A 27959-nucleotide genomic window follows, 5' to 3' on the forward strand; every position below is an offset into this window, starting at 1 on the left:
AAGGATAGAAACATGAGTAAATTAAGCCAGCAGAAACTTTTGTCAGTGGAAACACTATGGATCTAAGTGAGCTTTCTGTTGAGATTTAGACTTGTTTCTCAAGTACATTCTTATATGTCTGATCTGAAGATTGAAAAATCAGTCAAGATTTACATTACTTACATCAAAGTAAGTCAACAGAGGTTAAGTTAACCACATGAGTATCTCACTGCCTGCTGGGAGTCCAGAACACAGCAAGCTGACATTGCTAACCTCACACACACACAGCAACAGACTACATACCCTATGTAATATACAGAAATGTAAACATAAACTGTGTGTTTAAATTGCAAATCCAGTAGAAGGGGCACACATTCATTCTTTGAAAACACCGGTTCTGAACTAGACATTGAAGTCCCAGAGCAGTAAGCAGTGTTGGCTGGAAGCATCTCCTCTCCCTCTCCATTCCCTCGCTAGCTGCCTCCCAGCCCATCCTCCAGCTTTCCTGAAATTAAAGATTTCTAGAATGGAGAAGTTTTATTTGTATTAAACACTTAGGAAATATCGCCATGTTCCTAAAACAGTCCTAGGTAAGATGATAGGATTTGCAGAAAATGTCATTAGAATAGGAAACGCATACATTAAATACAAGACTAAATTAACAGAGAAAGTATGCATAGGTGATTTAGGGGAATATAAGTCCGATATTGTTTCTAGTAAGTCACCAGATCATGCATCTAGAATAGTAAAACACAGCAACTGTCTGAAGAATCATTATGAGCTAGCAAAGGAAGCACCTTCCCAATCCAACCAGAGATACCATATGAAAGACCCATTATATTTTCTTTATCCTTTAGCTAAACAAACAAAGAAAAAAAATCAATCCAAAGCACTGAATTCATTCTCTTTTCAAAAAAGGATGGACAAACACTTGGGTAGGAATGCTGCTAGCTTGCCATCTTCAGCATCCCCTACCGAGAGATTTTTTTAAAGCATACAGCAAAAATAACGAGGTGTGTCAGCACAGAATGGCCAGTTAGTGACAGGACAGAAATTACTGACAGGAACCCAAATTCCATTAGGAGCAGAAAAACATTCTATGGTACAGATATGCCTGTAATGTAAGAAAGATACTTTCTGATCCATCAATAATAGAAATAAGGCTTAACAGTTAATACATGAATGTCTTCCAACTCAACTGGCTTTTTGTAACCAAAGGTTACAAAAAGCAGCTTTTATACGGTAAAAATATGAAATACGTAAAGCAAGTATGAGCAAAGAAATATATTTTTTCCTCACCATAGAAGCACAAAAAAATTTTTTTTTACTGAGAGCACCAAATGGGTTAAATCAAGCTGTGGTGTTTAAATGCTTCTAATTCCTTTGCAAAGCAGAACAGCCCTTGGAATACTGAAATAGAACATCTCACATTAAAAATCCCCCAGAGAATCATAAGTTACAGTGTCAAGGAAAAGTGAAAACAATTTGAAAAAACCCTCAATCATTCATTTAATCATCATACAATTTTTATACTATTCACCTATCATCGTGCTTGTGCTGAATATGTATCATTTATCAAATAGGCGGAAGAGTCTGTGAAGGTTTCTGGCTGCCTTTGGGTTTAGTCAAAATGAATGCAAACAATCACGTGGGATTCAGCCAAGCAGTGACGTTAAATTCTGCTCTGTCAGAAGACAGCATCTGTCAAAGCCCACATTTAAACTGCTGCCTGCCTGTGCAGCAGCCGAAGGACTCCGGGAATGGATTTAATAGACCAGAATTCTCAGTTAAAACAGCTCAAAACCATTTCTACTACTGCCTAGCAACAATGAAGGAGGGAAGAGAGACAAATCCTATTACTAAAGGCAACTGAACCACTACGTGCTAGCACTCACTGCTAACATTACCGTTAGAAATATGGATACTGGGAAGAGGAGAACACAGCACTGCATTGTCCGACAAGGGAAACACCAGATGTAAAAGCTCCAATCTATCGGCTGGGAACGCCAGACAGCCCCGACCGCCGAGCACGAACAAGAACTACTGTCCTTTTGTTTGAAGGATGAACAAAAAGCCCCAAGACAAGGACAACACTTATGAGCAAGGAAGGTAACACAGCAACGAGCCGACAGATGGACAGATTGGATACTGTGAAAAGCAATCGCAGGAAGCAGACTGTTGGGGGATGTGCGCATGTTCGATAGCATCTTTTTTGCTGAAGTGATGGCGTGCCAAAACTATTTTCTGTGGGTATAATCCTCGCACCATAAATGGCCTGACCAGGGAAGGTATGTCAAATCCTTGTGTGTGATATTCATTCAATTGTCTGTTACCTTTCAGCCATTACAGATAATGATCATTCCTAATTTGCAGAGCCCAGAGATAAGGTGTCTGTGAGCAGTGGAAAAAATTCCAGCAGGTTTTCCTTTCACCGTGCAGAACAATGTCACTACTTTACACGTTTAATGTACTGCTTACAGCCTGCTGTGGGTACAGGAGGGATTAAAGGGATAATGTGGCTGCTGTAATGATTGCATTTAACTGAGAAATTAAAAACTTAAACCCCTCCAATTTAGGGAAAAAAAAAAAACTAGTTAGAAATCCTCTCAAAGTAGGTCAGAATTAATCCTTATCGGAAGTAATCTTAAAGCACTGATAAAACGGCCATGATAGGGCACACACAGAGAACCATCAAAACAGACCATGCAGTCAAATTACATTATCTAAGGAGTACCTTCAGACCCTTCTCACATTTGCTTCCCCCCCCCCCCACCTCCCCTTAAACTCAGCAAAATGTCATCAGGCTAATACTGACCAAGCATAATTTGGGAGCGTGCAAAAGATTGGACATGATCTAAACCATCAGCAGCGCAATCAGGCACCACATTTTACAAGTAACATCAGGCTCCACTGACATCCCAAAAGAAAACCTTCACACACTGTGCACTCAAAATGGTGAGCACGTAAATTACCTCATGCCATCATTACGATCTCTGTTTAATATGAAAACACTGACTGTTTAACTTGGATTGCAAAATGGCACTCAGTCTAATTGTCATTCATTTCCACATTTTGTTTTAATTTAAATACTTCATCAATTGTGGCAAACAAGCAGGAAGACAGCTCGCTATTTACGGTGCAAATTTAAGATCTAAACGTATAGCAATTTAATACACTATGGGATGAAAATGCTTCTCTACAGAACCTACCAATAAGCTGTAATAAATCATTAATCTGTCAACATAGCTGTGTTTACTTTGTGCAAGGCACTCACCTGGCTCACATCACTTTTAAAGCCTTTCCAGGAGTTTTAAAACAAAAAAAAAAAGACCCTGTTTTCCAGCAGCACTCCCAGAGCAGCATGCCTCCCAGCAGTGCCACTTTCCTATCTGACATTTCAAAACCTAAACATCAGAGCTTATCTTGATTATTGCCTGTTTTGAGCACAAACTGAGTGCAGTTGGAGTGAACCAGGGCATGACTCTGTGAGGCCTAAAGCACAGCTGCTGCTCTTCATCAGAACACCGGCTCAGGCTCCTTTGAACTCTTCCCCCTGATTAAAAGGTTTGCCCACAAATCAAAATATGAAAATGCAGAACGTGTAAACAGGGAGTCGAATGCTTCAGACTGCAAAGTTGTAATTATAGAGCAGAACCGAAAGTACAACACTAGTAGAGCACAGACCACAAATAAAAACTCAAGAGGCATTCACAGTGAATATATTTGGCATTCAATCATACATCAGAGACTGCACAGCCAAGTGCCAAAATTCAAGAGCCATCATAAGTCCTATCTTCAAAAGGCACAGCTGTATGCAACAACATGCTTTCAGAGCACAAGGTGACTGCACGGAGACCTTGGGCTATAGTTAGTAATTTGCTTTCTGCTTTGTTGCAATTGCTGTGTTTCAAAAGCTTATTATCCACTGCATATTTTGAGATGTTTTACACCTGTATTGCAAACAAACTGATATACAGTGTTACTTGGTGTTTTTTTTTTTCTAGCTTTAATTTCTATAAAGCTAGGAAACAGATGGGGGGGTCCTTCCTTTATCCATATAGAGCCTCTTGAAAGGGCAATCAGGGATCTAAGACTCTCCAGGAAACTTCCACCTTGAAAAAATCTAGCAAACATGCAAATGAGAGAGGACTCTCTTTATAAAAAAGTCTTTATGATGAGAGATGAGACTAAGACTATAAGAGATTTAATATGCAGTATGTGAGCGTGCAATCTAATAAAGCCACAAAACACTTCACACATTACAACCCCATTCTGGGGCAATTTCTCTGTGCAACAAAGAAAGGCAGCACCTGCAAGCAGTTTTCAGTTCACACAAATGTTCCTATAACAAGACTCTCTCTTTTCCTGTGTGAAATTGGTGGCACAAGAAAACACTACTTCAAATAAAAATTAAAAACAGCTGAGTAGTACAGTGCAGATTTGCCAAAGTATTTGCACCTAATGACTGAAGTTTTATAGTGCATAATTCAGCGTGGCGAAGTTAATTCTGAATTACAGCTGCTGTTCTGCATTCATCTCCTCATGAAATTCTTGTTTTCACTTCTTCCTGAGCTGCATGCACATGAAACGCAGTGGCAATTAATCAAATATTCCCACTGCTGCCTCCCAAACCCGTATCGAACAATTAGTTTCCCTGAGATCTAGGATATCCTTTGAAGTGACATTTATGTTTGCTCATGCAGCGATATTCATCCCAAATAGCTGAGTGCTCATTTAAAACACTGCACACTGCAGAGAAAGTAAGAATTATGTTTGGAGAGCAGGCTTTTATTTTCTAGGCATGTAAAAGAAGGTGCAAGCGGTCGGATAAACACACATCTTCCCCATTGGGGGCTTATTTCCTTTTTATTTAAGGTATAATTTCTGAGCCAAGAAACAGAGCAGCGTGGAATTAGAGATTAATTCTCAAACAGCATACTTCAAGTACAGGCTTAGCATTTGAAGGCTGGAAGATAATTTTTAAGAAAGGTAGCTCAGGAAAAAATAAAATCCCAAATATTTTCAGAACACAACTCACTAACATCTGCGTAACAGCACGGCAGGGAAGAGTTCAATGTATCACTAGGCAAATATTTCGCCCTTTCACTCAGAAGTAAGGAAAACTGTTGCCGTTTTAGATAACGTTTATGGTTACAAATCCGTTAAAATCCCCACTTACTTGCTCCTCCTGGTGGAGGTTAATAAGATAGACAAACTACAGTTTCAACTCTGTAACTGTAGCAGTAGTTCCTCCTTGCTTCTAAATACTGAGCAATGTCTTCTGCATATAGGTTATTCTATTTACATATAAACTCACACAGTAATCAAAATGAAGTTTAGTTACACACCTGTCCTTATCCTTTCTGAAATCTCATTTTTCCTTTGCATTAACTCAGCAAACTGAATGTTACTCACACACAGTAATATATTATTCAAAAGCCATCTCTTCATAAATTACTTCTTTACTGTGCAAAATCGTGTAATTTCCCCATATAACATGTTACTTACTTTTTAAACACAGAAATTAATCCAAATATTGGTTTTAAAAGATAGCCAAGTAATTAAGAAATTACACATTTATATTAAAAATAGCATTTTCTGTGGAAGCCTTGTTCAGCTGTCATCCTTTTTTCCCTATACAAAACCCTAGGGCCCAGGAATAAATTAGAGCAAATTGAAAATCACAAACGAATTGCTACTGTGCAGTGAAAGGCTCATTTTCGAGACGATGTGATCAGCTTTTAATATGCAGCATCATGAAGCTGCCATATTGACTCTGCTCTTGAATATGAAAAAAAAATTTAGGAGAAAATGAACTGCAGACTATTTTGGCACTCTTTCCTACAGTTACAGCTGCTATTACCACTACTTCACCTTTCTGCACGATAATAGAAGTATAGTAGTTACATTTAAATTCTCAGAGGAAACAAAAACCAAAAATCACATTCATCAGACAGCTTGCCAGAAAGTAACTTACTGCTGTGCAGCTTTACTTCATGTTGATGTCACTATTTACTTAAGATCTCTATCCACTACAACTCAACAGCTTAACAGTAAATCAACTGCATGCCAGCTTGGTACGAAAGCCAAATATTCAATGCTCTTTCATTGCGGAGCAGAGGGTTAAAGGTGTCTGAAAGGTGACCAAAATTGTTATTGTGTGTTACCATCTAAGCACTGTGCAGAGAGGTTACTGGACCCTGAAAATTAATTTTGACAGGTGCACCTTCTCTCATTGACTTTCTGAACACAGTCAGGGCCGGTGGAGACACGTCAGGCAGTGTACTGTGACTAACAGAACTCTGCCATCATCAACCTTGCAGCGTCTGTCCCACTACCACCACACAACCATTTTACTGTAGGAGTTTTAAACTGAGCCATACTAGCCTCTACACATCACATCCATTTTAATTAATGCCAATAAACTTTCCAGCTGCTCTTGAGTTCTTCTCATTCAACCCTCCTCAAGCACTGCACAAGGATTTCACAGTCAGTAAATATGATGCTATTTAAGACTCCTTTACACTTTCCCAGCAAGCATAATTTTTTTTCCCTATTTATTTCATCTTTGGTACCCAGGATGCTTTCCAGAACTTCTATCATAAAAGTATGCACTTTAAAAACCTAACAAAGCAAGTAATTTTGATTGTAAAACAAGCTTGGCTTTTGGGAAAAAATCAAAACAGAACAAAACAAAAACCACCCTAGACCTTATTTATGTGTTGCTTCCTCAAAAAACAAAGCTCAATTTTATCTATTTTATCTATTTTCTCATTGTAGCCTCATATTATGTGCAGGTAAAATAAAAAATGTGTTTGGTTTTCTCTTTAAACCCTTCCAGAGAGAGCCATTTGCAGAGAATTACTCGACATGAACAGAAGGAAATGAATACCAAAGAATAGCAGTGGTTTTGGAAAGGAAGCAAACAGCATTTTGCTTGGCCATTGTCTCACACCCCATTGTTGGATTCTTACAACATGCTTCAGTGGAGAAGACGACACTGCTGCCTTGCAAAGATGACCTGGAATACCAAAAGGTCGCTTTTTCGCACCCATCTTATTGGCCTGATCTCCCTCGTGTTTCTTTTTGCTGTGTTTCTCTTTTTCAACCATCACGACTGGCTGCCAGGCAGGGCGAGCTTTAGAGAAAATCCCATGACTTACACAATCCGAGGATTTAGATCTACAAAAAGCGAGATGAACCACAGCTCTCTACGGAACATGTGGAAAGACGCCGTACCTCAGACCCTCAGGCCTCAAACAGTCACCAACCCCAACAACACTGACCTGTCGCCGCAAGGAGTAACCGGCTTGGAAAACACCCTCAGCGCTAACGGAAGTATTTACAATGAGAAAGGCACAGGGCATCCAACCTCATATCACTTCAAATACATCATCAACGAGCCTGAAAAATGCCAGGAGAAGGTCCCTTTCCTGATTTTGCTCATAGCTGCAGAGCCTGGCCAAGTGGAAGCCAGACAGGCCATTCGACAGACCTGGGGTAATGAAAGCCTGACGCCTGGCATTCAAATTGTTCGCATCTTCTTGCTGGGGCTAAGTACCAAGACAAGCGGGTACCTCCAGCGTACCATACAGGAGGAAAGCAGACAGTACCACGACATCATCCAACAAGAGTACTTGGATACCTATTATAATTTAACCATTAAAACTCTGATGGGAATGAACTGGGTTGCATCCCATTGTCCAAGCGTTCCCTACGTCATGAAAACTGACAGCGATATGTTTGTCAATACAGAGTACTTAATACACAAGCTTCTGAAGCCAGAGCTTCCTCCGAGGCACAGATATTTTACAGGATATTTAATGAGAGGTTATGCGCCTAACAGGAACAAGGATAGCAAGTGGTATATGCCACCTGATTTGTATCCAAGCGAACGTTACCCTGTATTCTGCTCTGGAACAGGTTACGTTTTTTCTGGAGATTTAGCAGAAAAAATCTTTAAAGTCTCCCTAGGCATCAGACGTTTACATTTAGAGGATGTATATGTGGGGATCTGCCTTGCCAAGCTGCGAATTGACCCCATGCCTCCACCCAACGAATTTGTCTTCAATCACTGGCGAGTTTCTTACTCCAGCTGTAAATATAGCCACCTAATTACCTCCCATCAGTTCCAACCTAGTGAACTGATCAAATACTGGAACCACTTACAACAGAATAAGCACAATGCCTGCGCCAATGCAGCAAAAGAGAAAGCAAGCAGGTATCGCCATCGTAAACTGCACTAGAAGGACAACATTCCCTCTGTCAAATGTATTCCATGTGCAATTTGTAAATATTGCTGAACGCATGTACAGTGAAAATGGATGAGCTTAATGGGACAGCCTTTAGTTGATGCCCATCACATAGTGGAGTCTGAAAATTATTTTTTTAATTTGAAAAAAGTATAGTTCTTGATAACACTAATATTATAAAACCATAACCGAAAGGTTTTCCCAGCAAATTTGAGGAAAAAGACAATGGAGATATAATGATTTTCTGTGTTAATGTGCAATAATAAGCATGCACACTCCAGTGGTACAATTGCAGACTTATGTACCAATAAAATCTAATTGAGCATATTTTCCACACAAATTTTATTTTTAAGACAATGCATTCATAGCTCTTGCTCTTTTAAATGTAACAATTTCTTGTCTAGGATTGCTATTAGTAAAACAAAAAACAAGAAGCAAAGGAAATGCACAAAGGGGAGATGAATCTTACCTTCAAATACCACATGAAAATTACTACACACTTCTTAGAAATGCAGTACACTTAGCAGCAACACGTTTAAAATTAAGACACCATTAAACAAACTCTAAAACAATGCAAAAGTGCTTCGCTCAAGTAAGTCCACTTCTAGCAAGGTTGCTTTTTTGGCTAGGGAAAAAGAATAAATGAAAACAAAGCTCAGAAAACCACTACTTTGCACATCTCCTACTGAAACTCACAGCAGGTGTTCTCAATTCAGGTCTAGTTTCTCTTCCAAGTTATTCTCTACAAGTTATAGGGTGAGCCACTGAATCCAGGTGCCAAGCAGCACTGGCACCTACATGCAGATTTATTCAATCTGCTGTTTATTTTCTCACATAACTTCAAGACAGCTCCAAAGGCTAAAAAGAAAAGCAAAAGCCTTTCATCATAGTCTCAAAAATGTCCCATTTTGTACAAAGAGGGAGAAAACCAACTCAATCTTGATTTGTTTTACTACTTACTGCCTATCAGAAAAAGGATCAGTTAAGCTAAAATAGGACTGCAAGAGTAAATTAAGCCAAACTTTACCTTACAGAAAGAAAGGACTGCCATTAGACTGACATTTCCAGATAGAATTATGGGCAAAAACAAAATGGAAGAAAAATTAAAAATTAAAACTACAACATCTGTCACTGAAAACAAGATGGGAGAGGTAGGTTAAATCTACCTGCAGGTAGGCTAAATCTACTTGCAGGTTTTCACATTTTTTAAACAAGCAGAACTTTCAAAGTTTCTTTTCCAGTGAAGCAGTGTTGCATCGGAATCAGGTTATTGCTACTTGTCACAGTAAGCAACACTCACCTGTGATTTAGCAGCATAAGGATGGAACTGTGATTAGTTTTGTTTGACCGGTACTTTTTAATTGGATAAAACACAATTATTTGATGTACTTTTATTATTTAATAAAATTGATTATATTTATGGCCCTTCAGACTTCACTTATTAATGGTAAAGCTACTCATCAGGAGGAAATAATTTGCCAGCATTACCTGACTTTTCCTCATTTCCCCTAATTCTTAGGGGAATTTTCATTCCACGTAAAGATACAGAGATTCCAAAAGGTGTTTGTTTTCCTTTGTAATGAAAAGATGAATGGTATAAGTGAGCACTCAGCAACACTGTGAGTGTCTATTTCCAGGACCTCACACATTTAAGCAGACGGTGTCACACTGAACTAGCACTCCTACAAAATGCCAGGAAGTCCTATTGAAGAAGGCTATTGGAATTTGCTCTTCATCCTTTTTTTTTTTTTTTTTTTTGCATGGACCTCCAATAAACCATCACTCACTGTATTTAAGGTATGATAATCATGTGTTTGTGCATTTCCTACATACCTCAAATAATAGAGGGCACTTCTGTGGAAAGCAAGAGTGTTTAATAGTAAATATCTGCACAAAGGTCTTCTCAAACTAACCAGACTGAAAGTGCACTGACTTAGTTTCATTGAAAGTTACTGGCATTAATGTGACACAGCTGCAACAGAAAATGTCTTTGGGAGTATTCTTTGAACACTCATTTGTAGTTCTCCTCACACTCTGAGCTAACACAAGCCACAGCTAATACATCAGCTGAAAGCTGCCTGGCTTATGTTAACTATACCCTTATTAACTATTACTATGCTACAGGAGCTTAGAACAATCACAAGCAATTGTTAGATGACTAGAGAAAGCCACGTATCACCCAGGAGCATTTGGCTGTAGAAGACATACAGTCACACAAGCATCCTCTCCTTGAGTCATGCTGGCCAAGGACACAGTCCTCCCTCCTGGAGGTGGCTTCAACACCATTCCCTGCCTTCAGCACTTTCAAGCTAGAATGTAATATAATGTACTCTACTTGGATTTTCCCAACTCTGGCTAGTTCAAAATGCTGCTACTGGCTTCTGGACATTGTCCAAGAGGTTAATAACTAAACCTTAAATAGTTTGGCACTTTAATTATGAAGTTTGGCAGCCAAACAACCTCTCGGGTACTCCACTTTGGAGCTCATACACGGTACCAATCTGCCCGAGTTTGGCAGAATTATGCTACAATACCTATGAGTTCAGCACACTGAACTTCTTTCTAGTTAAAATATAAGATGATGCAAGAAAAAGAAAAAAAAAGCCATTTGTAATGTTCTTTTAATAGCCTGACAATTTTTAGAAGTTTGAATTAGTACTTGAGTATAATTTGAAAATAATCTATAAACATAACATACTCAAACCATTATCTAAACAGTCAACAGCTACTTAAATCTTTTGTGTCCAAGTATTGTTTTCTTGCAGTCTGTTATGAGGCTTTCAGAAATGGGAGGGAGAGCTTGTATGGTGAAATATGCAATTACAGAATGAAAGATCTCTTTGCATTCTTTGTGTTGTTACCACTCTGTAGCTTGAGTTGAAGCTATTTACCCAATGTAGAAGAGCACAAAAACAGCTGATGTTAAAAAACAGTGCAATTACTAATGTCATTAAAACCTCTGACAAGTTTTCACACATCCTATCCAACATAAAGCAGGACTAAAAATGCGTTGTTAGTAGGATACAAGTTTCTATCTGAGTTTAATGTATCTGCAATGCAGTAAAAAACAAAAAACACTAGTCTGCTTACCAAGATTTGTGTAATTTTCTCTTTAAATGTCTCTGTATGTTTGTTTCAGTTTGAGAAGAAATACAAAAACATCTAACATGACTCTAAATTTATTAAAGAAAATAATCATCATCAGCACCATCATCACAGCAAAGAAATACTTTGGTAAAACGAAGCAAGAGAACCAAGTAAAATGAGTTTAGTAATATTTCTTCATTTAACTTTCAACTAAGAATTTAAGCATTCATATTAGACAACCAAAATAAAGTTCCACAAGTATCTTACACCAACAACAGGTTTGTTGGTCTCCAATTGTATTAGTAAACAGAATTATTTGCAGATCATTCCACATCGCATTTGAGCATGGAAATCGCACAAGTACAGCTGCCGGAGTAAGAAAGCTGACCCTATTCCCAACCACTGATCCATTTCTCACAGGTGAGGTTCATGATCTATTCTATGTGGAAAAAAACTACACATAAAGGCATTCCAAGCCTCAGTAGTTCCTTTGAGGAAATGAAATAAGATTAGTGTCCATTAAGATATTTATGTAAATACTATGAATTATTTCTCTGCTCTAGAATTTAAAATTATATCGTGGCAGTGATCAAGGAAAATAAGACAGACTGGTTGTCAGGTCAAGCAGACTAAAACAGTGATTTAAAAACTTGCTCTCTCTGCAATGCAGTCAATGTGTTTTAGGCCATCTTTACAAATTTAACAACATATCATCAGATATTACGACTCAAAATCAATGTGAGATCAGGTGTGATTTGAGCATGGGGAAAGAATCTAGAAGCCATTGCTGTAGACAGCCCCAACACCATCCCTGCTCATTGTCCCAATACACTATCGAAATACCGCATCACACTTAGATCTCAAATACCTACATTGTCCCACACTGCAAAAAAAAAAAAACAAAAAAACAAAAAAAACAAAAAAAACCAAAAACAACACAACAACAAAACACCTACAACCTTATCCGTAGAATGAATGCCCATTGCCATTTGTAAAAACTTTCCAGGAGGAGATGAAAGAGAGATGACACTAACACAGAAGTTACTACTTACATTCAAGCTATTAGCAAGCTTTGTAACTGCTTTGCTAAAGCATCAACAGTTGTTTGTATCTTTTTTTTTCCATTTTGAGAACACATTTTTCAATCCTTACTTCATGCTGTCAGATAACACAAGTAACCATTGGACAATTTATTTACACTATGATAACTACAGCTATGGAATTTTAAAAGCATTATCTTCATTTTTCATTTCTGATTTTTTTCTTAGAAAGCAATGTGGGATTTTAGGTAGAGCAGAGCCTTACCCTTCCTGACCCAGTAATTTCAGACTGGGGATCATCCCTATCATACATGGCATTTGCTGTATTACTACAGATGGAATCTCTAGCCCATTCGTTCCAGAATCCCATGTCCAGCTCTGCTTTGCAGGCCACTCAGAAGGAGAGCACAGGGAGAGGAGAGAGGCACGGAGCTGCACCGCCAGCCAGGCAGTGCTGTACTTGTAAATGTAGGTCAGGAAGCAGAGAACAAGCTCTTTACTTCATACCCAAGGCAAGAATGAATTTAAAGGCTTTCTATGGCAGGAGGATGGGGGAGGGCTGCAGAGAGCAACCTTGCAGTAGGTCAGTTAAAAAAGCTCTTGAATGTGGGGGGGAAGGAAAAAAAAAAAAAAAAAAAAAAAAAAGCAAAATGAAAACCACAGCAGCTGATCAACACCATACAGGTTAAGAAGTACACATGTCCCATATAAATAGGGCAGGCTTAGTCATAAAGAAAAGCTCTGTAAGTGAGGCCAAATTAGAAAGCATCGTCTGAACTTCTAGCGATGAGTGTTTGCATTTCTCTCCTCCTAGAGGAAATAAAAATCTAAAGTAAACTCATTCCTGTGACTAAACTTCTAGCTTGTGCTTGCAGTACAAGCTTTTTTATTACAGCCTGCTCCAAAGCAATTACAAGAAATGGCATGATGGCATGAAGAGCCGGTCAGGAACTCCAGAGGGGCAGTTTTACATACAGGAGTGCCAACAGAATCAAGTCATAAGCACAGAGAACTCGATCAGTTTTCCCTAGGACTTGCATTTCATCCCCAAAGGCGGGGTTTGGTACATTTCTCATTTGTCCCTAGTTAACTTGAAAGAAAGCCAGGCCTGGTACAATGTGGTACCTTCACCTCATAGTGAAATGACTACATAAGAATTCAGCTGAACATGGGATAGAGATGAAAACTACCACATTGCTGTTCTCATATTACCATGGCAACAGTTAAGCGAGCTCCCTTCAGCAGTTAAATCTGACAGCTTTCATAATAACACTAACTGGAGGATAGTAATGATGCGTTGTGCTCCATGAGCCAACCAGTGCAGGAGTCAAACCACAGGGTACGAGCCATGCTGTTCTCCCAGCAATGCCTGTGGTCAAAGCCTTCTGACCGAGATAGTAACCTCCAGTTACTCCTCTCAAAACAAGTTCCTGTAGCACAGGGAATGCTCATGGCTTACAGCTTTATGTTGTCTCAAAGGTTTCCATTTGAATGCTTAAGTCGTGCACAGATGCTGTACTGGGTGGATAAGTCAAGACTGCTTAAATGCTTGATGGGAATGTTCTCAAAGGGCTCCACTCACCTGGGAACGTGTGAGAAAAGAATACGCTTTCTACAGGGTGAACAAAATTGCTACTGCTGTGTTTTCAGCATCATTTGTCTGAGCAAGGAGGAGGTAAGCAGTGGCTGGTGTCTTGCTATAATGCCTACCAACATGTAGCCACTGTAGACTTCTTCAAGTAAAAAAAACACGCTGCCTCACTGAAGGCCCAAGTATGCTGATGAATATGGAAATATATCTCCGAAGACAAGCTCATCAGGACAATCTCATCCACCTCCTTCTAGCCTATTTAAGCTTTATCTAATATTAACTGACATGTTAGCTGTTTAACATCAATATTCTGTGAACCACTTACTGTGATCTCTCAGATACTTAGCTTGGGCATGATGGAAAAGCCTCTACATATTTACCTCATTAGAAAGAGAAGGGTGTGAAGCATTACTCACCCTAATGTTCTGAGGATAACAGGTTTGTCTTGCAACTGATTCAATAGAAACAAGATGAGAAAACTGAGAACAGTGTGAAACCCTTAAAAGTTCAAGACTTCCTAAGATGACAAACAGATCAGAGGAAATAGTTATGTTTGCCAGCATGTAAGAAGCCTTCAAAAAGTTAAATATTCCCAGCTCTTCCTGTTGACATATTAACAAAGTTTTGCATTATATTAAATTTTTTTTAGAAGTCTGTGCCATCACAAAAATGCTGAATTCCTCCACTCTTGAGAAGTCAACAACATCTTTCTTGGGGAAAGGCCAAGTGTTCCCACACCACAATAAGCCCAAGGTTCAAAACAAGAAAAAACTGACTGCTGCAAGAAATGCTTTTTTAATAAAATACCAAACAAGTCACCAAGGAAAACAAAACTCTAACTCACTGCCTTTATTAAAAATTTAACATATCCAGCATTTAAATGACATTGGGTCTAATGAAACATTAAGAGAGAGTCTAAGTTTCTTTCATTCACTGCCGCTTGTCATAATCTCTAAGCCAAGTATGAATTTGGCACATAAAGAAAAGCTACGTCACAGTTAAAGCCTGTTGTGCCATAATATATAGGTTGATGTGACATAAAACAAAATGAATCACTGGAAAATGCCATCTGTGACTCAGTCTAAAATTTTTCATGTAAAAAAATTTAGTACTGCCACTTACCGCAAATTCCAGCCTTTTTATAGGCATTCCTCCCAAGTCCAACTAGGCACTGATTTTTGTAGATGTACAAATTCAACTGTCCAGCCTTGTGAATCACGAGAATAACCAATTTCCCATTATAAGATCTTTGAATATTTTAAAGCTTTGCATTTTATTCTTTTTTCACTTGGGAAACAATAACATTATGTCACAACAGTTTAAAGAAATGAGACTGTAATTTAGATATGCTCTTCACATTACTTAAGATTCTAAAATAAGACTAAATATCATACACACACCTGAGGGCACTACACATCTGTTCCTCAAAAAGCCAATTGCAAAGCTTATGCTGTTAGCACCACAAAGCACATCGAAAGGGGAATAAAATAAAAATAATTTAATTACATGGTTCCTAAGTATAAATGCACCTTCAGCTCAGGAGGTATTTACAGTAATGCCCCTCTTGATATTATGAGGAAATTATCTTTCAAATAGGAACTGATTTTCAATAGCAGATGCCCCAACCCTGGAGGCAGTCAAGGCCAGGCTGGATGTGGCTCCGGGCAGCCTGGACTGGTGGTTGGTGACCCTGCACATAGCAGGGGGTTGAAACTAGATGATCATTGTGACCCTTTTAACCCAGGCCTTTCTATGATTAATCCTGTTGTTTCACTAAATTCAATATGGTTAATTTGCAAAGCAGCTAAACCATATTACTCCAAAAGGTTGTCTGTTTTCTTAATTCTCAACATGGTAAACATCAATACATCAATTAAAAGAATGATAGATAACCACAATTGTTTTATTTTCCTAGCAAGTCTGTTTCCTGCATCTGGCAAATATTTTATTTTCCTTCTCAATTTTTCATTTTTTTGAGAAATGGATGCTGAAAACAACTTCAGACATCCAACTTCATTCATGTTAATAAAGGAATAACAGCCTTCTCCCACTAATTCTGGGGACTCCAATCTTAAGTAAATAGTAATGCTGCCATTTCATTAAAAAAGAAAGGAAGAGACAAGTCTCTCAAGCATTTTTCTCCCTTACACTATTTTCTAATAGTAGAAGTTAACTCAAATGATTTATTGTCCAAATTTTACACAAGCAGAAAACAATAGAAAAGCTCAAATGAAGAACACAATCACATTCCTTCCCTACTCCTCCCCCTATTCATCAAAAGGCTTCACACCTGTGAGCGCACACTTTCTGGAAGCACCATCTTCTGCACACATTCTATAAATCAAGCCTCTTAGAGAAACATTAGTTTTGTTGCGTGCATGACTCCTTATGACAACCAGACTAATATTAATTGGTTACCTCCTCTGGCACCCTAAAAGAAATATCTACAAAGCTTGTATTCACAGCCTTTCCTGTAAAACATATCTGACCTGGAATAAAGCCATTTTCCCCCATTCCTTATCATGATGTTGCCTTGGACTTGTATTTACACCACAGGGAAGCTGTTATTTACAGAGAGCTACACTGAAATGAATTACAACTGCTTAGAAATTCCTTATTTGTCAGGAATTGCAGGAGATTCGTGCCTGAAGTATTAATACAATGCACTGACTTACTTAGAGAAGAGCTGAGCAAGCTTTTCTCTTTTAAATTTTTTGTATTCTGAGGAGCCAAGTCATTTTTTTCCCCATTTTTCAGTACAACCTCCAGTTTCTCAGCAAGAGAGCTACTAAAAATGCTGGTTCTTGAAAATCTCACCACCTGAAATGGTATTCCAGAAAGAAATGCACATAGTCATAAACTAGCAAAGTACTTCTGCATCTACGCTCCAGCTTCAAATTAAGAAAAATCGCAGAGCTGGGCAGTGCTGTGTGCTGAGAGGACTGACTCGAGCATGCCAAGACAGTGAAGAGCTGGCCTTCACCCTGCTTATCCAGTCCAGATATATAATGCAAGGTGGCAGATAGCTCCCATTTTTTTTCTGTGACACTTAAAGACTTCCAAGCAAAAATAGCTTCCAGTATTTGCTGAACACATTTCACACTGGCTTTGTCAGTTACTTAAAATGAAAAATTACCACAATGAGATGAGTTGCCACAGAAAAAAAAAAAAAAAAAAAAACAGTTTCCTACCAAGGCCAGCTAAATAATTTGGCATTTCATTTGTATCAGCAACAGACAAGAAGAGCCTGTCCCAGTCTTTTGGGAAGGGAACAAAAACAGAATTTTTCTTCTAATGGACAATAAGGCTTTCTTTTCTTGCTGCCCTACTTTTTTTCTTTGCCAGGAAGGAAGATGCTTTTTCACAGCTCAACATTTTCACAATATAACAAAAAGATGCAGTAACCCTGTGCAAACAAGAGACTTCTTTAAGATGTGCTATGAAGAATGGAGCACTTTTCCCAGCAAATCCCATAATAATCTCTCAATCCATCCAAACACCCCAAGAACACACTAATGACATTTTCTCTCAGGGAAAGATGCCTAACTGTTCTAGTCTTCAACCTACGGACATTAATTCCCTAAATGGAGCTTTTTTTAAGCCTGCATTCTGAAAAGATGACACAAATCTGTCTCCTCCCGATAAACAGCAAACTGGAGTTTCTGAGTTCTCCATGCAACATTTTGAAAGCGTCTAACATGCTATAATAGATGGCCCAGAATTGGTCATGTATGTAGACCAACCAACTCTGGCATTGGATGGAATTAGACTGAGCCAAATGGACTGGTTTCAATGGCTTGCCAGGAACCAGTGCAGAGTTCAACAAGTCCAGAAAGAACATAATAACTAAATGAACACCATCAAAAAACAGTATAAATACTTCGTAGCTATTCTGTTCCTCTTAACACTTGGATATTCTGACACTTTGATAGCTGTTACAGAGTACATCTCTCTTACCATTAAACCCAAGGAGAAAAGATAGGAAACAAACTCAAGCCACACTTGGGGGGAAAAGCTACACACAACAAGCATAGAGAAATTAAGTAAGAAATTCAATCCTAAACCACGCACATAGTCAAATGAGAAGAAAAATTTTAAATGGCAGGCTTATATTGATCAATTCAAGTAATAGGAATAGGTGCTTGATTGCATAAGAAAACAGGTTAAATGTGAAAGTAGTGACCATAATCTAAAACTAGAGATCCACTGCTATTCATTTTCCTATTGCCTTCTCACCCAAAAGACCTCACACGTTCTACACAGAAGTGAAAGCAAAACAAACTATCCTTGGGTTTCCTCCCCAGAATAAAAACAGGCACGAAGATCAACATAATCCATTACTATCTGGATTGAAGAGGATGGCTAATATAATTTTATTTGCCCATCTAATTCAGATTATATCTGTAATCCTACGTAACGTAACAGTGAACACAGCACTGAAGACAATGAGCCAAGAAACAAGAAGTGAACAAGAGAAGCAGGAAATACATGAGACAGCCTTGCAGAACTGCTCAAGATGCAGCGGGTTCATTCACAATTTAAATGTTTATAAAAGATTCAAGTAAAGGTGAGAAGTTAAAGCATATTAATTTAAACGCATTCAATTCCCCCACAAATTTTCCACTGCAGGAGTAAATTGGGCTCTTCTCACTGTAAACTAAGGAAATTAAACCACAGCTAACTGAAGTAAATTTATTCCTAAAGACACTACCAGCCAATGGCAATTTTATGCATTACAGCTTATGAATGTTGATGCTGTACACTTTGGTAATTTGTATAATTTGCTTAAGTGCCTTGATCCAGATTTAGCCTTAAGGAACACTCACATATCACCATAATAGATGGCATCATTCTTTGTATTGATGAGAAAGGGCTCTTTCTGAATGGCGGAACTATCAAGCATTTGTACTAATAGGAAAAAGATGATTGTTGAAAGCAAGCTCCTACTGATCACAGTCACTGCACAAACACATTCAGGTGACAAAAGTTCAGACCTGGAAAGACCTGAGCTGTTGAACTAGAAATGGAAAGTAACTGGAGATTTTAACCGTTTTGAACAAAGCCTGCACTGGAGAGAGCAAAGGCTACAAACAAAAGGCTGGATAAACTTCAAGAAGATCCCTGAAGGACTCTGACTGACTGAGACTGAATACGAATACAGAAGTTTGAGTTTCAGACACAGGGGAGTTATCTCCCCACCGACAAAGCTGCACACAGCTATCATCTCTAAACAAGATGAGAAGCCAGGAAAACTCGTGCTGAAAAGTGCAGAGAGCTCAGGTACGATCTGTTAAGTATCACAGATCAGCAGCAGGTTGGAGGCTACAACAGCTGACCACAGGCTACAGCAGTTAGGATTCTTTTGTATACAAGAGAATGGCTGGGAATGCTGCCAGAAAGCACAGCAGATCAGAGGTCAGCCCTTCCTACAGCAGCACGTTTGGACAAGGTTTTGTCAATATTGAGGTAAGGATCAAACTCGAAACCGAACCCAGACTTCAACATGCATGTACCTTTTTGTATAGAGAAATCCTAAGTCTTCTATCTCAGAGTGAAAAAAAAACCCAACAAAACTAAGAATTAAGAAACAAAACACCACTCAGAGTCATACTTAGATTTATATTGAAGTATAACAAGAGAGCACTGTTAGAGTGAATTGGCTGTAAATAAATAAGGACAGAAGACATCTTTTTCCTCCCATTAAGATTATGTTTCAAAGCACAAGAACTTCAGTGACTGAGAGCTCCCCCCTCCCTCCCAATAAACCTTTGTGTAAGGAGCAATTTAACTGCAAGCAAAATATTTCTCTCACCACCTTCACACTTTCTACACAATCTTATTCTACTCTTTACCCTTGAGAACATCTGCCCACACCATCAGCTTTTCATCTTATGGACAGAATTAATTAAGCATCCTTCTGGGGAACGTAGTAGAAGTGAAAAATGGTGAATTCTACTCAAGCCAGAGATCGTATTTTGATTTAAACAAAACAAAACCAACAAAAATCAGAACATAATTCTCAGAGCTGTGAAAATTACTATGCCACACAAAGTATCAACATATCCCTATGCGTTTTAATATAGTTTTAATATGACTTCACTAAAGCAGAACTTCACTTTAAGTTTGCCAAATATTAAATGTCACGTTTATCCATCATTTCCATTCCTCTCACAATAGCATCAAAAAGTTCCACTGCTTCCTTAAAGGTATGATTTTTATTCATAACCAAGAACTGCTACAACTATTAGTATATTAGCAACCACTGTTAATGTTTAATACGTTCCTGAACTTCACCTGGAGGATTTGAGCTGATAATTAATTTTCGTATTACCTTCATCATAACTTCACATAAAGGAGTGATAATACTTGAAAATATTTTCTATATATTGTAGAATTTCACTATAATACATTTCCTGCATACAGATTGTTACTGTTCTCACTGTTTAAAATATGCATGTGCCATTAGATGGTTCTAAGAGGATTAGAATTCACACTATTTGATAATGCAACTTAACTATAGGCACCTTTCCAGAGAAGAAAATTAAAGGAGATGCAGAATCTTGCTGAGAATTGCCAGAGGACTGAATATAGGAAATACACTGAATATAACATTCTTGCTGTACATTACAATAATATTTATACGAAAGCTACCCTTATTAAACATTTATTGCATCCAAATGAAGGTGAGCAGAATACCTGGTGATTCTTTCATGAGCACAAATGGGAGGCGTAACAACAGATACATTTACAAAGGATGTCAGGAATCAACAAGGAACCTGATCTACATATGACCAAATTTTATGCTATTTGTAAAATCTGAGCCAAAAGTAAGATTACCCTTTGAAGTGAGATATAACGATACCCCAGGTAATCCGGCATCCCTTTACATTTTACTTTCTAAGATGGAATAGTAGGCAGATAGTAATGCAAATATATATTTCACTATTTTAATCCGAACCTCACCTTCTGTTCGTATCCAGATATTTTTGGAAGTCTTTTCATTCTTCCAGACTTAATTATACATGTAAAACCTTCAATAAAATTAGTGGTGTATTACACCACGTGATTATAGGCTACTAAATTATTAGCCACCAAATATTTGCCTGAAGGCCTTACATAAAGCCCTCTCCCCATCCAGAAGCCTTCTGCTTTACTTATTGTAACCACAATGGAAAAAAAAAAAGATGAATCAGGCAGGCCACTCTTGCTAATGATAACTGTATCCCATTTAGATTTCAGTATTATCACAGCCTGCTTGCTTGAGTCGCATCAGCTGCTCCCAAGGCAACTAGGAAGCAAGACAGATTAATACCACTACAGAATGTGCCTGAACCTTCCCCTGTTCCAAACTAAAGCAAGAGGTAATCATTCTCATCAGCACACCCATGTGTTAGCAGCCTGCTTCCCTAACATTCCTTCCCTCCCTAACATTTTCTGAATCTACTTTCCAGTTCAAGTGTAACTTGAAGCAATGCATGTTTAGTTTTGGGGTTTTGTTTTGTTTTGGTTTGTTTCCAATCTTTGTCAAATTCTATGAAAATCACCAGCAAGAGAAACACGAGGCTCATGTTAACGCCCCTGGGGAAGGAAAGGCAGGCAGTCTTTTTCAAAACAGCGGCACCAAGCCACCACAAAGCACACACCCGCACTGATCAGCTGCACATCCCTCCAGGCGAAAGCAGCACATGAGGAGATAACACCTGACCTGAGTAGAGGAGAGGTGATTACAGAGAAAAAAAGCACTATTTTTATTGCCTATGAAGAAACCCATAATTTCAAAATAAATGCATATTTGAAATGTGAAGTCCTATAAATTCACAATAACTACAGTTAACAAGAAATAATCTTACACCACTATTGCTGGGCTTAGTCACACAAGATTTTGCTTCACACTTCCTTTTTAAACTGATGTGTAAAAGCACGTCTGTTGCTTATGCCTATAACCCACTCATACACCTTCACGCAGGAAAAGTGTCTGCTTTCAATCTTAAAGAGAAAGGGAAGCAAGATATTTTAATTTCAGTAACACATCTTACATCCTCTGAAGCAGCCAACCAACTGCATAGTTCCTAGAACAGTCTGCCAAATGTAATGCTGACATAAGGCAAAATAAAACCACATTTTCTTAATATTCATACTACACAGAGTTTAAGCAAAAGTTTTACACACTAACTAATCAGGAAGCATATTTGTGAAAGAAGCAGCAGTTATTCTCATTTATCCATTTCAATATACCAACTGCTTCAGATAACTTAGTTTTAGACATCTACTATTTTAAACAGTAAGTACTGAAGATGAGCAAAAAAAAAGAAATTTGAGAATATCTTTCACACGTTACAAGAAAACCAATATTTCTTTACTAAGAAGCTCACATTCACACTGTGTATGCATCTGTGCAAAAATTATTAGAAACCAGATTGTCTTTGCCTGGTAAGTATCTTCAGTGTCAAATCTCAAGTTGCACACAGACAGAGTTCACGTGACTTCAAATAATCTCTGAACTAAAAAAATCCAGAAAAACTCATTATCTTTTGGGAAATAAAGTGTGTGTAAAATAGGAAGTAATGAATGACAAGGAAAACAGACATGCACACTGACACATACGCAGGTCTCCCTGCCCTCTACACACAGTGTTTTCACGGAGGCTTTAGAGGAATCAAGACTGAAGACCCACTCTTCCAGCAGCAGTGATGGAAGTAGTTTCTGCAATAGCATATTGCTCAGTAAAAACATAAACGCAGCTCCAGATGGCAGCTCTGCAGATTGCAATCATAGGTATATTCCAGAAGGTATGATCAGCATTGCCTAAATGCTAGTTGAGTGAGCCATAACTAATGCAGAGTTTTTTATATTGTCTTTACAGCCATTTACCTAATGAGAATGCCTATGCTGAAAACAGAGCACCCAGGACCACTGATAGCAAATGTATGTCAGAACTCTGCCTATAGATTCTTGTCTCATCAGAAGTATACAGAACACTTCCAAGTACCCCAAAAAAGGTGATGTGGATTCAAACGCAATAGCATGTGGCTACACAAAAGGCAGAGGCAGATGAACACACTGACAGGTGGAACAACAAAACTGCACAGAAGTGGAAACCAAGATACATTCTGCCTTAACCCATTCCATTCTCAAGAAGTGCAAGAAGAAATTGCCTTAAAGGATTCGAATTATAACCTACTTTGCTATTCTGACAGGATCTTACCTTTGGTGATGTTGCACTATGTTAAATAGTGCCGAATGACATAATTTATAATTTATAGAAAAAACTGAGAACGAGGCATTACATTAGCACTTGATTAATACTTGCCTCTCAAGACCCATCTCAGTCGCGACCTCTGCAGGTCTGATGTGCTTAGAGCTGAGAAAGTACTTTGCCTTACATACTCACATGCCAAGAACACCTTATAACACACTCCTTGTAACACACACCTGTCACAGCAAGCTAACAATTACACCTGTGAAGTTACATCTGCAAACAAAGTTGCCTGCGCTGAGACATCCTCTGACTGCAATCAAAATGCTAACAGCCAGAAACTGAGGAGAGTTCTTTCAGAGAGAATAAAACAAATACACAAGCACAAGAAGAAGGAAACAAGGTGGACCTTTAAAACGATAACTCCAGAACAAGATCCACAAATTAGAACTATAGTCCAAGACATTCAGGTAGGGCTTTGACAATAAGGAGAAAGCACAGACTTGATGAAAACAAAAGCTTGGGGGAAAGTTTGCTGTGGCTTAACTACAAAGTACCAGTAAGCTCCTTGAGTAATAGGCACACCAGTGTGGACTTAGTGACATGTTCCTTATTGCTTAAGTAAGCCAAGCTATCCTACCTTCCACACTCAGAAAAAAAAAAAGAAAAAAAAAAGGTATGACAATAATAGAATAATAGATAAACAACTAACCAAGCAGAGAATTTGTTTCCACGAAAACTGAATTATCTGACTCCACTAAGAGGAAATAAATACTGGTGTCATATGGTCTAACTCCAATAGCATATGAACAGAGAAGGAAATCTCAATTCAGCCATCTCAAGTTAGTTTCAACTCCTCAGCCAATTAATAAATATTTGAGCTCCAATTTTGATTTAGTCACTCTACCATAAATTGAGAAGCATGCAAAACTTCAGAAGTGTGTTACAGATCCTATTTAAAGGCAATGGGATAGTAACATCCATAATTTTTGTAGCAAATGTAGGTTAACTCAGAGGGAGAAATAGCAACATAAAAGACTAATAGTGCCTTCTGGTCCCTCATCTTTCACATGTTCATTTCTACCTCTTTACTCTTCCACATTCCAAACGCCCCCAGATGCTGCCTTCAGGGACCCAACAGGTTCCTTGTCACTGCCTTTAAGTTTCCATGATGAGTAAATGGAAATGTTACTAAGACTACACTAAATTCAACTGTAAGCCTTACCAATTTGTTGTCTGAAGGCTCAGCACACTCATACTTCTGCCTTGCTAGGTTCTTTGATATCATCAGGCACTATTTATTAGGAACACTGGCAACAATTGTTACAAATGTTATGAAAAATTTGGAATTCAAAACTTCCACTGAAACTACAACTTCTGCTTTAAAAGGCTATGATCCCAATCTCTTAAATAATGACTGATTTCAGATACACCTCAGCAGAATGTTGTAGCTTAGGGATCCCACTATTTCAATTGTTAAGGATAAGAGGTTAAAATATGCTTTTATGTAGATACCCCTTAGGAAAGGTTCATAAGACCTTTATGCTATTCAAATACTGTGAATGTATTTGAATGCTACACAATAGTTCTACTGTTTCATCATATTAGAAGTCTGCTGACAAACTGTCAATTGAAGATGCAGCCATTTCATACTTAGTGGATATTTGGACTTAATTTGTAGAAGGAATTACATGGACAATACTGCCAAATGTATAAGCTGTGTAAAATGCATGATGTTTGGTCAGAACAATTAAGACAAATATAAATGTCTGTAGCTCAAGGTTAGCTAGCATCACTGCACAATGCTCTATACAACTTTTATTAATAGCTCGATCAAATCTCAAGTCCTGAGAAATACAAATAAAACTAAGCATCTTTATGGGATGCAAGCAGAAGGTAGACTACAGTTATGAACATGAACAAAATTTGCTAACAGTTTTGAGGTCATGTTTCCCAATAAGGCTGACTGCTAGAGCATTTGGAAAGGACCCAAGTCCCAGCTCAAAGCATACAGGGCAGAAGAGTTTCTTGAAGGGAAACTCAGAGAGCTAACAAAGCAGCCAGGAACACTCATCCTTAGGTCAAGCAAGTCATCTTAAAATTCATACTAAGAGTTTTTAAGGCTCTCAAGCTTTTTTTTTTTTTTTTTTTTTTTTTACTAATGCTCTGTAGGTGTCTGAAGTTCCTGTTCAATGTATAGTCAGAGATATTTGTATTCTCATACTTGGCACTTCTCCATTTAAATTCCTCAAGGATCTTAGGTGCACACCACAAGCTCTCCTGGCATGCAGACACAACCAGGTTTTTCACAGAACAGTGACTTCAGACACCTTCATTCAGTAACAAAGCTATGTGGCCTGAGCTCTCGCTCTCTTTTATTCACCAGCCAACAGAGAAAAGCTCAACTTCCAGATATGTGACTCGTTACATAACATCCACATTTTTTCTTGAATTTGCAGTTCTCAGACTCTAAACCTATTATGAAGAACAAAACAGGCAGTTCTATTGTATAATGCAGTACAATAGCAAGATAGCTTGGCACAGATACATGATTTACAATCACTGAGAAAATGAGCACAGCATTGTTCAACCTAGCATTTTCTTGAAAGCAGCATTTGTGTGTCATTTTCCCCAGTTTTTATCAACTTGACTGTTTACATTGAAACTTTTTAAGGGAATCTTTATTTAATGTTTGAAAAACAACTGGGGCAGTAAAATGCCAACCACTGAAATGACTGTAGGGATCTTTTAGAGTGTAACAGTCTTCAGGAATCTTGGTTGCATTTCATTCACTGTTACTAAAGCAGAGGGATACAGGCCACAAGAAGGGCCTGCAGGTCTGTTGCCCCAGGGCAGTCTAGGACAGCAGGAACACAATGAGGCTGCTGGGAGAATGGTTTGGTCAAACCCACCTCCAGCTCAAGGATGTTCCAAGCTAGTGCTCAAAGTCTAGCTCTTGGACCCAAAGGACTAAGAATGGGTGGCTACATCCCAATTAATTACACATAAACATACTTACTATGAAAAAAATTACAAGTCATATGAGAACAAAAGTCTCTGCTTCAAGTATCATTTATGGAGAGCTCTCCCAATATCTAATTATTACAACACATTCTTCATCCTCTTTTGCTGGTTAGCAGCTAAACAAGCTCACAGTGGCCTCCCAAGGCACAGAGCATGCACAGAAAGTGGTTGGGCCCACAGAGCAGGAGTCGTGGGCAGACTGACCTTACACTGGCGTGGGGAATAATGGCAAGCTTGTGCACTGCACTGCTTCAGAGGCTGCTGAGAGCATTTTCAAAGAGTCTGTTGTTTTGCTGACTCCTCCTTTAATACCAATCCATTCAAGTATTTTAATGAGATTATGACACATAAAACTGGTGATGCGGGTATAAGTAGTCTGCTCACCCCAATCTAATGTTGAAGCTGTGTTTTATTTTCATTTACTTCTGCAAGTTAAGTGCTTCAATATTAGCATATTAAAAGACAGCATTCAATCCCATCACATGCTTTTGGGAAGTCATTAATGTAAATTTAAAAAAAATCTCATAATCTCCCTTATTTACATAGAAACCTCACTGTTACATAAAGTTACACCATGCTGCCTGCTCCTGCCTGTTTCCTCTCCACTGGCCCAATCTTTACAGCGCCAGAAACTCAGCCTTACCCCTCATTTTACAGCATGGTAATTCTTAAAAAAATTTTACCAGAGGTTAATGAAACCTCTTGCATAAAATATGGAATTCACCAAGACTAGCATACTCCGATTTCGAGGGCAGCATCAGTAACATACTTTCATGAGTTAATACTCAAATATGAGATTGAACAAGTGCTGAAAAATACCTCTGACCTTAGAGGTGCTAAAACATATTTCCAGTTCTTCTGAAAGGAAGCCTGCTTATAGCGTGGCTTATGTTGGGACATCCAGTTTTGTTACTAAGTAAATTACCTCAGTACCTCAGAGGACTGTTATATCCACCTGCTTACAGAACACTAAGAAAAACAAATGCCAACAGTTATTTCTGGCTGCATACAAGTGCAGATGATCAATGACAGATCCCATTAGTTACAGAAAAACAACAGACAAAAGGAGCTTCTGTGCTTCCGCAGCTTTGATTACTGAAAGAAAACAGAAATTAGAAAAAGGGGAGTATCCCAGCAATTAGAAAAAGCAAAGTAATTTCCATGAGGAAGGCCCTACTACAGTAACACACAAATCTTATTCACTTGCATCCAAGTTTCTATCAGCTCTGAATTACGGTTGACGGTCAGGACTCCCAGAAACGAAAGAAGCAGAAAGTCTGCCAAGGGGTATCAATCTATTCCTTTTTCCCATATTGAAGTCATGAAAACTTAAAATAATATTAAAAGGCAGATAAAACAAGCAGTGACTAAATTTGTCATGGAGAAACAAATATCACTTGCACATGCACGATGAATATAAAGCAAGCTCTCAGCTTTAAGAGGACATGCTTTAACAACCATCTATAAAATACAGATTTACCAGATACATACAGAGCCAGTAACCTCTCCAGTATCCTAAAACAGATACAGGCAAGACAGCTTGTTTGTTCTAATCTTTGCATCTGAAGCTATTGCAGCAGCTAAATACTTCATAATTCCTACTGACAGTAACCATCAGTCCAAACCTTAATCACATATCTAAAACAGCAGCAATCACCACCACCCAAACCCACTTTGTAGGCTTCCAAAGGATACTGGCTTAGTCTCAAAGCTAGCATTTCCCTTCACTAAGTGAAAAGCAAACAGAGAATGCCCTGAACTTGTCAAAGGCATACATGTAAGAAAGACAA

At 38.4% G+C, this 27959-nt stretch overlaps 2 protein-coding genes across 2 annotated transcripts in view; one reads left to right on the plus strand and one right to left on the minus strand.

The window, feature by feature from the left end:
* Nucleotides 1–27959, minus strand: part of CDC73 (cell division cycle 73) — a 101621-nt gene that overhangs the window by 40444 nt on the left and 33218 nt on the right. The window lies entirely within an intron of this gene.
* B3GALT2 (beta-1,3-galactosyltransferase 2) lies at nt 1650–10022 on the plus strand. Its single transcript, XM_052667057.1, has 2 exons — nt 1650–2267; nt 6821–10022. Exon 2 carries the CDS (start codon nt 6957–6959, stop codon nt 8223–8225), a length of 1269 nt encoding a protein of 422 aa, XP_052523017.1. The 5' UTR covers nt 1650–2267; nt 6821–6956; the 3' UTR covers nt 8226–10022.

Source organism: Tympanuchus pallidicinctus, unplaced genomic scaffold, assembly GCF_026119805.1.
Source record: "Tympanuchus pallidicinctus isolate F22 unplaced genomic scaffold, pur_lepc_1.0 scaffold7, whole genome shotgun sequence".
Classification (NCBI taxonomy): domain Eukaryota; kingdom Metazoa; phylum Chordata; class Aves; order Galliformes; family Phasianidae; genus Tympanuchus; species Tympanuchus pallidicinctus.